The sequence below is a fragment of the Bemisia tabaci genome, chromosome 9 (genome assembly GCF_918797505.1).
Source record: "Bemisia tabaci chromosome 9, PGI_BMITA_v3".
In the NCBI taxonomy this organism is placed as follows: Eukaryota; Metazoa; Arthropoda; class Insecta; order Hemiptera; family Aleyrodidae; genus Bemisia; species Bemisia tabaci.
The window spans coordinates 16,714,359-16,725,391 of NC_092801.1; the positions used below are offsets into that span (position 1 = coordinate 16,714,359).

The 11,033-nt window shown below is 40.9% G+C and overlaps 1 protein-coding gene across 1 annotated transcript; it reads left to right on the forward strand.

Moving 5' to 3' along the window:
• The first annotated feature begins 439 nt into the window (after positions 1-439).
• LOC140225451 (retinol dehydrogenase 12-like) lies at positions 440-10,088 on the forward strand. Its single transcript, XM_072304415.1, has 5 exons — positions 440-1,387; positions 3,248-3,406; positions 7,227-7,346; positions 8,399-8,612; positions 8,993-10,088. Exons 3-5 carry the CDS (start codon positions 7,277-7,279, stop codon positions 9,141-9,143), a joined length of 435 nt encoding a protein of 144 aa, XP_072160516.1. The 5' UTR covers positions 440-1,387; positions 3,248-3,406; positions 7,227-7,276; the 3' UTR covers positions 9,144-10,088.
• The last annotated feature ends 945 nt before the right edge of the window (positions 10,089-11,033 follow it).

Sequence of the window (11,033 nt, forward strand, 5' to 3'; positions counted from 1 at the left end):
AAAGGATGTCTCAAGCATAAACCCATTTGCTCACCTAATACAAAGAAAACAGCATTACGAGGTTAAGGAGCGTATCGATGGGAAAACCGTGGTTGTAACTGGATGTAGTTCTGGGATCGGAAGAGCCACTGCGAAAGAACTCTACAAAGCTGGTAAGACTGCAAAACCTTCATGACCGCTTCAATTTCTTATTTCCCTCTTTTTTGTGAAGAGAAACGTCAACTGGCAAAGAAAAATTCTAATAGATTTTTTTCCCTTTTGTATGGAAACTCAATTTCTTCCTTTTTCCAGTTTCACGATTTTACTCTGAAAGGGCCGGTGTGAAAATGAATTAAATTAAAGTAACAACGTCCTCAAGATTTGCGTGATCCATAATTTCTGTTGGTTGAATTAGAAGTATTTATGCAGAAAGGAACTATGTTGCGCGCAAACTCAGTATGCCCGTAGTTCCTTTTACTATAAATACATACTTTCAATTTATTTTCATATACCTGTCGACGGTGTGAGTCCATAACAATGTGTCTGGGTTCGTGATGAAGCAGACTTCTTGTCAAATTTTTTTTTGAATGGCAAACTTTTCGACGGCGATTCCTAAAAACTGCCGTGATTTACCCTCTCTTTGCGAAAAAAATAATGCCGATTTCCGTTCCAATAACCCGCACTTACTTACTCGAGGTGGACGAGTTATCATGGCCTGTATTGACATCGCCGAAGCAGAGCGGACCGCGGTTGAGATCCGAGAAGAAATTAGAGTCTCTCACCCTTCCGGAAAAACTGGAGAGTTGGTCGTGAAAAAACTTGATCTGACTTCCTTGGAATCAATCCGGAGCTGTGCTGAGGATATTGAAAGGACCGAGCGGCAAATCCACATCCTCATTAACAATGCTGGTAAAGTTATTCGAATATTTATTTGTTTTTTGAGGGGCGCAAAGTATGCACGTGCACTAGTAAAAAATCCGGAGCTGTATCCGGATTCCACCGGATATTTTATTCCGGAATCGATTTTGTATCCTAACAATTCCGAAGTTGCGGCAATGAAATTAAAAAGGACCGAGCGGCAAATCCATAACCTAATCAAAAATGCTGGTAAAGTTATTTAAGTATTAATTTGATTTTTGAGAGGCACGAGGTGTGCACGTGTACTAGTAAAATTCCGGAGCTATATCCGGATTTCGGCGTGTAATTCATTCCGGAGTGTGTATCTTTTCGGAATCGATTTTCACCGCGGAGGAGATCCGGGAAGAAATTAGAGTCTCTCACCCTTCCGGAAAAACAGGAGACTTAGTCGTGAAAAAACTTGATCTGACTTCCTTGGAATCAATCCGGAGCTGTGCTGAGGATATTAAAAGGACCGAGCGGCAAATCCACATCCTCATTAACAATGCTGGTAAAGGTATTTAAGTATTTATTGGTTTTTGGAGAGGCGCAAAGTATGCACGTGCACTAGCAAAAATTCCGGAGCTATATCCGGATTCCGCCGGATATTTCATTCCGGGATCGATTTTGTATCCTAACAATTCCGGGGCTGTGCTGAGAATATTGAAAGGACCGAGCGGCAAATCCACATCCTGATCAAAAATGCTAGTAAAGTTATTTTAGTAATAATTTGATTTTTGAGAGGCGCGAGAAATGCACGTGCACTTGTAAAAATTCCGGAGCTATATCCGGATTCCGGCGTGTAATTAATTCCGGAGTGTGTCGTTTCGGAATCGATTTTGTATCCTTACAATTTCGGAGCTGCGCCAATGAAATTAAAAGGACCGAGCAGCAAATCCATATCCTGATCAAAAATGCTGGTAAAGTTATTTAGGTATTAATTTGTTTTTATAGAGGCACGAAGTATGCAAGTGCACTGGTGGAAATTCCGGAGCTATATTCGGATTCCGGATTTGGAAAATGTCTATATTTTTAAGGTCATGGATGAATGCCCCGCTAAAATTAATGGGAAACGTCCATTTCATGTGTTTTGAACCATATACAATCGTCAAAATTGAGAGAGAGAGAGAGATGATTTTAAGAAAAATTGTCGTGGCCGGGGGCGGGGAGCGTGAGATTAAACTTTATGGAGGAAACAATTAATATTTTAACACAAAGAGGAGGCTCCTGTAGTCTGATGATTTAATCCTAGAACCAGTGGCAATTCTATTAACGCGGCAGAACGGATTTCCACCGAATCAATTTGTGTAGAACAATCGATTAACGGTGAGGCTGCCTGCCTCGCCCACGATCAGATAACCTATGATTCCATTCTTAAATGCCGTTCTTAATGTCAACGCCTAGATACAACTATTCGCACTCGAATGATGCCCGTGTAGCGTGCGAAAAATTGAAGGCGTTCTGGATTTCTTAATTTCAACGCCGGGATACAACTATTCGTACTCGAATGATGCCCGTGTTGCGTGCAAAAAATTGAAGGCATTCTGGATTTCTTAATGCCAACGCCTAGATGCAACTTGCTCGAGGTATGCTTGTGTTGCGTTTACGATAAATTGATTCGGGACCTGCGATGTTTTTAACAGATTTAAAAGGAGAAAAAAAGAGTATTGCCAAATTTCTAGAATCATCACTCCCTAGGAAACCCTGTATTATGGTGCTTAATTGTTTACCCTGTCTTGTGATTATTGGCGATACTTGAAAGTTAGCAACACTGTTTTTCCTCCATTTAAATGTATGTAAAACGATCGATTCTTGGTGAGACGGTTTCTTTTACCTAAAATCAAATTTTCAACGGATTTAAATGGAAGGAAAGCAGCAGTGGCGCGGCGTGCGTGCTTTACGATCTATCGATATTTCCCTATTTGAAGCTGTGGTAAATAATCGATAATTGAGGTGTTCGGTGCAAACACCCTATTTATCGATACTTTTTCAAAGGTTTAAATGGCCGATCAATCGATACATCGCAAAGCACGCCACGCCACTGGAAAGCAGTGTTGCCAACTTACAAGAATCGTCGCTGCTGTCATGTGATCTGCCGTACTAAAGAAAAACACCGTATGATCCTTCAGGCGTTGCCAAATTTCCGTTGATAAAAAATTCCCTGGTAAACTCACGAATAGTTTTCTTCCATTTTTTCGGAGAATTTCGTTCGTATTTTGATCTAAAGTTCCTGAAAATTTAAAGGAGAAAAAATAATAATTTCCCTCAAGAATAAACATTTCATCACAGAAAATGTGGCAACTCTCGAATGTTCATACGGCGTTCTTCCTTAGCACGGCAGTGATCCTTTCAATCTTTTTTTTACCGGCAGGCATCTTACCTGGAACACGTCGATTGACGGAAGATGGTTTTGAACATGCCTACGTCACGAACTATCTCGGCCATTTTTATTTGACATGTCTACTTCTTCCGAAGATACTCGCTTCGACTCCTGCCAGGATAGTAAATGTCGCGTCGAAAGTATACGAATGTAAGTATTCTGTCAATACCGTACTGGAGATGTTGCATGTGTGAGGAATTTGCGATTTGACTGTTCATTCTTTTGTAAAAGTTTGCGAGAAACACGATAGTGCCACTGGTTTACTCTGAAATCACCTCCCAAGCTCAAAAAAAGCTCTCAAGTTGAAGCCAAAATGACCGGGGATATCCCACGCTATCCTGAGAGTCCACCTCTACATCAAGACAAACTCTCCATGCGAAGATAGGGAGCAAATACATTACATTGACAGGGCTGCCACTTTATTTGGGGACTCTAAAACTGAAAACACAGCAATTCTGTCAATGAATTTGCTCCCTATCTTTGCGAGGAAAGTTTGTCTTGATGTAGAGGTGGACTCTCAGGATATAGCGTGGGATATCCCCTCCATTTTGGCCTCAACTTGAGAGCTTTTTTTGAGCTTGGGAGTTGATTGCGGAGAAAACCAGTGGCACCATCGTGTTTCTCGCGAACTTTTACAAAAGAATCAACGGTCAGATCGCAAATCCCTCACACATGCAACATCTCCATTCTCGTAAAATAAGACGAGTCTGATTTAAGAAAACACAGCAGAGGCTCTATTACGGAATTTTTGGAAACTTTTAGCACTGAGTCGAGAGATCGACCTCGAGTTCCTGTCAAGGATTTCTACTTTATTTTGACTTCTAATTCCCTGTGTTTTCTCTGTATTTTCCCTGATTGATTGCATATAATACCTCTTTACAACTAATTCGTCACAGAAGTGTGGTGGACAATTACTCTCCCGAGGTTCTGATACCTGACGCGACAAAATTCTAATATTTCCTGAATTATTCTGGGTTTTCCAGTTAGTAGAGACCCGGACTATTCACCAATTTTCCGGGAAATCGAGATTTTTCTCATTGAAGATGAAAAGGGTAGATTGCACACAAAATATATAGGTATTATATATATTATAAAGATAAATTAATATAGATTTCTTGAAAAACATTTTTAAAATTCACTCTGTAACGTACATTTTGCGTAGGCGGTATCACGTATTTTCAAATTTCCCGCTTCATTTCGTTTCGATTCGATTTCGATTTTCTTCGTCGTCGGCAACCAGGTGTACCCATAGAGAAATTAAAAAGGCCTAACCTAAATTAAAATACACACGAACAATCTCTCAAACTGTTTCTTAGACGCACATGATTTCAGGCAATTTAAATCATTGAGTTTTGATTTCTTTTCCTTCGATAATGAAAATAATTAAATGCCTTAAAATGACAGAGGCTACCTGGTCACATACGAGAAAAATTGATATCTCTTTGGAAGCTAAAGGATCGGTGCAAAAATGCACGCTGTATCTAGTTTAACTTTTTGATTTGACCACAATGGAGTACAGGAGTTTATTCAGTGTACCCACGTTAAGTGTGTTTCACTGTTCATAACATTTTTCCTACGCACTATTACACATGGCGGTTGGAGTAATTTCAGCAGAAAAATTTCTGCGGTCAAGGAAATTGTTTGCTTCGCAGTAGCTAGAGATAACAATTTTTCTGCAGTTTTCTGAGGTAAGTGTGACGAAAAAATAAGCGCAGACTAGGTTATGTCAACAAAACATTAACGTAGTTGCATATTTCACAGAAACAAATCAACGCTCGAGCGGTGGTTTAGACATAAATATCAAAATCAAAGCACTTGCAGAATTTTCAGCGAAAAGGATGCACTCCTAGTAGCTTCTATTCGCTGACGCCGAAGCTATTTTGGCTGATGGAGAATTTTCAGATGGTTGCAATTTTTTTTACGTTTCAAATGAAACCACGAAAAAAACTGAGAATGAGGATACCCATGGTTTCTATATTAGTGGATCACTACACCATGGAAGAATTTTGAATTGCGGATACATTTTTCCAAAGGTACATGATGTGTAGAACACAGTGATCTTTTAAAAACGCGAAGCACTCGCAGAATTTCCAGTGAGGAGGATGCACTTCTAGTAATTGTAATTCGCTAACGCTAGTTCGAATTATCAGGAGTAATAAAGACGCTCGGCGCGGCGCACCCGCGCTCACCGTATTTAGCGCCTTCAACATCAAGGGAATACTTCAAACGATGCACCAAACGTGCCCGGCGTGCCGGGGCGATGTGCAAATTGCCTATACAGCGCCTGCCGAAGTGTGAACCCGAGATCCACGGATCGGGCGATCGATGTTCGAACTTCGAACCCATTCTGCACGCCTGGCACTACGAGAGGCACCGGTGAGAGGATAACAACGATTCACTAAACCGGAAAAGAATTTTGACTCGCGAATACATTTTTCCTTTAAATGACGCCTAAAACACGATGCAGACATTAGGAACGCGAAAAAGTAAGGAGAAAACCGAAAATACGGGGTTCAAAAAAGCGCAACTTCTTCGCAAATTTAAAACGCCCCGATTTTCATTCGAATCGAATGATGTCGTCCGGTGCCAATCAAAAGCGAGCACGGGTTTCTTCGACTTCTGTCATATCGACGGTTTAAGTCGGCAATCACATAACTCGGTTTGCGACGTCGCAGCCTTCCTGTCATACTTCATTTTTTAAACGGAAAACTACTCAATGGCTATTCTTTTAAACGGCCGTGATTTTTCTTCTCTGGGAGAAAAAAATTCTGCAAAAACTCCAAGGAATGATGTCAATTTGCTCTCCGTTAAAAAATAACATAGAGGCGGAGATTTTCGGACACCGCAAGCGAGATATGTGATTGCGGACTTACGCCGTCGATATGTCTTTCTACTCCTCGTAGATTAATGAAAACAATAGGAAAGTCGAAACTATATATCTAGAGCCAGATAATCGAATCTTATTCATGTTGTCAGTAGTTAACAAGCAACAATTCCACATCGAAATAAGTTTTATTTTAACAAATTTTAATGGAAAATGAGAAAGGATAGTGCTTCAACCAGTACATCATTTTCACCAATTTTCCGCCCGTCTGGCACATTTGATGTTCCTCCGAGTTTTTCGACTTTTTAAAAGCGGGCTTTTTCGGAGTTCCGGCTCCGAAAATACTCAGTAAATCACCACGTAATCTGCTCACCTGCGGGCTCTTTGTTGAAATTGAACGAAAAAAGCTATAGACAAAGAAGACTGAGGCCTTGTCTCCACGGGCTGTTTCACGGGATGTGTCTCTGGGAAAAATCCCACTTACGAAGTTGGGAAAAATATTGAGTTGATCAATATTTTTCCCAGTATCAAAAATGATCCTTGTACCCCTAGGACCCACTGAGAGAGAAAGAAGAAGTGAAAACGAATTGTGCGATATTTTATTGATTACTCCATTTTTAATGTTAGTTTAGTTAAAAGAATGTGTATTATTGTCAATTGAGTGCAATTATTATTTTAATCCCGGTTAAAAATTCGACTTTAACTAATTTATCTTCCCGCGCAAACTCGTCGCAGGACCGTATGAGCCTCGTCCCGTGGAGACGGTAACAGGGAAAAATCCCAGATAAGTTTCATTCCTGCGATTCGAACTTGGGACAAATCCCATGAAAACGTCCCGTGGAGACAAGGCCGTAAGGATTGCGGGAGCGATCCTATCGATTAAGGGAGAAAACGATGGACTGACTAAAGGGTCTCTCGTGGGTTGCCGTTAATTAGTCTATTATCTACCCTCTTTGTCCGTTGCAACCACCCGCCTCCACCAATAGGATCCCACCTTATCCCTTGTGTCTCCTTGTCTATAGCTTTGTCTATCAATTTCAAAAATCATAGCGCTGGTGCTCTCAGAATATTAGATAAACTACATTCTACATAAGGTTTAGCGACCCATTGGGTACATTTTTGGCTCGCACATCTGCGCTGTTTCAGTTGGCCGTATACGCTGGCACGACCGAACGCTTGGAGGAGATTTCAGTCCAATGGCGGCTTACGCACAGAGCAAGTTGGCCTTGATTCTATTCACACGAGAACTGGCGTCTCGGTTGAAGGGTGAGTCAAAAATAATTCGAAAAAGTAAATGTTATAGCCATTTTACAATAAAACTAAGTATTAATTGGTCGTATTTCTATCAGACGGAACTAAGCGCCGTAAGGGGAGGAAGGGAGAGGGGGGGGGGGCTTAGATTGGCGGGTGTTGCGGAATGCGATGCTCGTTCCGTCCTATACTCGCACTGCTTTTCCATGGCGCTTAGTTCCGTTTGACAGAACGCGCTATCCAGGATTCTAAAATCCTCGAAAGGAACTCAATTTGGCGCTTAGTTCCGTTTAACAGAAATAAGTCCAATTTTGTCAAACTTTCTCGATGCACAAATGGATTTGTTTCATCAATTTAATTTATTTTTAAAATCGATTTATTTTACGTTTTTCAATGGAGATGTTGCATATGTTAAGAATTTGCGATTTGATTGTTGATTCTTGTGTAAAAGTTCGTGAGAAACACGATGGTGCCACTGGTTTTCTCTGAAATCATCTCCCAAGCTTAAAAAAAGCTCTCAAGTTGAGGCCAAAATGGAGGGGATATCCCACGCTATCCTGAGAGTCCACCTCTACATCAAGACGAACTCTCCATGCCAAAGATAGGGAGCAAATACATTAGCAGGGTTGCCGTGTTTTCAGTTTTAGAGTCCCCAATTAAAGTGGCAGCCCTGTCAATGTATTTACTACCTATCTTTGCATGGCGGGTTTGTCTTGATGTAGAGGTGGACTCTCAGGATAGTGTGGGATATCCCCTCCATTTTGGCCTCAACTTGAGAGGTTTTTTTGAGCTTGGGAGTTGATTTCAGAGAAAACCAGAGGCACCATCGTGTTTCTCGCGAATTTTTACAATAGAATCAACAGTCAAATCGCAAATTCCTCACACATGCAACATCTCCATTGAAGCTTTCAGAGTGCGCAAACCTTTTGACAGCGTTGAAGCTTTGACAACAAATATTGGCGTCAAAGATTGGAATTGAAGCTTGGGGACGATTTTAAGATTATTGACGCCTCGCCACTGGATTCATTCGTATTAATTCATACTTTTCCTCCCTCTTTATTGAAAAGGAACTGGAGTGACCGCTTACTCACCGCATCCTGGGATGACGAAAGGAACGGACATGTCGAAAGAATACGACACATCGTTCATATCAGGTCTTTCAAGAAAGCTCTTTTTCTTCCTCTTTGGAGCTATCATGAAAACGCCGAAAGAGGGTGCTGCAACCACATTATACTGTGCTTTGGATGAATCCCTTGTTGATGAGTCGGGATTTTATTACGAGTAAGTACGGTCAAGAAACCCAGCGGAGGAATCCGGAGTTTATACTAGAGTACCTTTATAGACAGAATATGGTCATTTGTATCTTTTTACTACAGGAAAACTGTACCGCTTTTTGATTGGTCAACGAGTTTTTAGGCTTCATAATGCTCTTACGGTGCTGACGGTACGAAAGCCTACTTCGGGCAACATATTTAAATTTTTATGCTTAAGTGAGTTTTAAATAGTCACCGTTATGTGTCCTCAAAAATGCTGAAACCATCTTGTGCGACGAAAAAAAATATCAAGTTTAAAAGTCCTTTGTTAAAACTGCAAACTTTGAAGCCTGAAGAAAGCTATCTCACAGTTAAATTTTGAACTTTACCCTTTTTTTCTTTCCACAGAGACTGCAAGCGAAAAGAAACGACATCCCAGGCCCGCAGCGATGCGGACGCTAGGAGACTATGGGTGGAATCACTGAAACTTGTCGGACTGGAAGAATTATACGTAGATAAAATCCTTAAGTCATCCCCGAACTTCAATTCTAATCTTTGACGTCAAAATTAGATGTTAAAACTTCAACACCGTCAAATTGTTTGTTACTCCCACTCTGCAAGCTTCAATTGGACCCTGGAAAAAAGCCTATTGGGTCCGGAGTCCATACTCTTAAAAAATCCGACACGGAAAAATACGCTTGATTCAATCGGACTTTTTCTTGAATCGAGAGCCAAGCCCCTTAGTTTATGCGGATTTTCTTTGGATCCGAGCAAAAGTCCGGTTGAAATAAGGATATTATCCTCTTGTTGATTAAAACCGTGGTGCTTCCTCACTACTTGCGCGCGGAAGCGTCGACCATATTAATTATAATGTGTAGCAACCTAGTGCTTGTACCGTAGTATCGTTTTTGAGACGAGAGGCTTAAAATATGCATATTTCTTACGCAGATTGTGAAGTTACGAGTACATTTCAAATTTTCCCAATACGACCATCGAGATTTTTGAGCCACTTTCTCACTAGGGAAATGACTCCTCTTTTTGCTCCAGCTGAAGTTTACAACAGGCCTGTACGTATAAAAAAAGGCATGACACTCTCCACAACTCTCTTTTTGCGTGATGCTCCTAAGCATCACGCAACTATTTCATGGACAGCCCTTATGGAACGGAAATTCAATGTTTCTATGTGCATACTGCATATAGCTTAAAATAGATCATCTTTAGTCATGCTTCGGGTAAGAGGAGTGGCTGTTTTATCGCTCTGCTAATTGCGCTTGTACGCTTTTTGTTCGCCATGCTGCAGTGCTTAGGAGGAACGTCGTATGAACCTTCAGGCGTTATCATATTTCCTTCGATATAAAATGAATTTACTGGAAAACTTGTAAATATTTTTCTTCAAATTTTTCAGACCATTTCGTTCGCAATTTGATATAAAATATCTGGAAATGGAGATGTTGCATGTGTGAGGGATTTGCGATTTGACTGTTGATTCTTATGTAAACGTTCGCGAAAAACACGGTGGTGCCAATGGTTTTCTCTGAAATTATCTTCCAAGCTCAAAAAAGCTCTCAACTTGCGGCCAAAATGGAGGATATCCCACTCTATCCTCAGAGTCTACCTCTACATCAAGATAAACTCTCCATGCAAAGATAGGGAGCAAATACATTAGCAGTGATGCCGTGTTTTACAGTTTTAGAGTCTCCAAAAAAAGATGCAGCCCTGTTAATGTATTTGCTCGCTATCTTTGCATGGAGAGTTTGTTTTGATGTAGAGGTGGACTCTTAGGAGAGCGTGGGATATCCCCTCCATTTTGGCCTTAACTTGAGAGATTTTTTTGAGCATGGGAGTTGATTTGAGAGAAAACCAGTGGCACCATCATGTTTCTCGCGAACTTTTACATAAGAATCAATGGTCAAATCGCAAATCCCTCACACATGCAACATCTCCATTTCGAAGAAAAATATGCATAACTTTCCTCAAAAATTCATGTTTTATCCGGGGAAATTTGGCAACTCTCGAACGTTCATACGGCGTTTTTCCGTAGCACGGCACCATGACCTCGTCGGATCGCTTCCACGGCCCATGAAAATTATAAACAAGAGGAAGCGCAATTTCGGAGTCGTCGATCCATCAAAACCCTGCTTTGCTGACAGATTGGAGTTGGCGGTGAACGTAAACATTTAAAATTCCGATATAATGCTTATGCGAAGACATGGATCTCAACATTCCGCTGATGCGAAATTTCCTAGATCGCGGAATGAATAGGCATTTGATAAATCGAGCTCAGCTCGTGCATGAATGAGACGAATTCGGGGAGGAATCTTGCAAGGTGACAAGTTTCCTTGCACTTCAAAATAATTACAGGACTTTTCCAAGACGCTCCGGGGTTTTTAACGTTAAATTCATTAACGTTTTCGCGGCTTATTGACGTTTATTTGGCATGACTTCTCGT

Excerpts from the sequence above, each read along its gene's own strand:
- LOC140225451 (XM_072304415.1), top strand. The coding sequence starts at position 7,277 with ATGGCGGCTTACGCACAGAGCAAGTTGGCCTTGATTCTATTCACACGA. Across the intron at positions 7,347-8,398 it reads ACTGGCGTCTCGGTTGAAGG|GAACTGGAGTGACCGCTTAC; the intron begins GTGAGTCAAAAA and ends TTTATTGAAAAG. Across the intron at positions 8,613-8,992 it reads GAGTCGGGATTTTATTACGA|AGACTGCAAGCGAAAAGAAA; the intron begins GTAAGTACGGTC and ends TTCTTTCCACAG.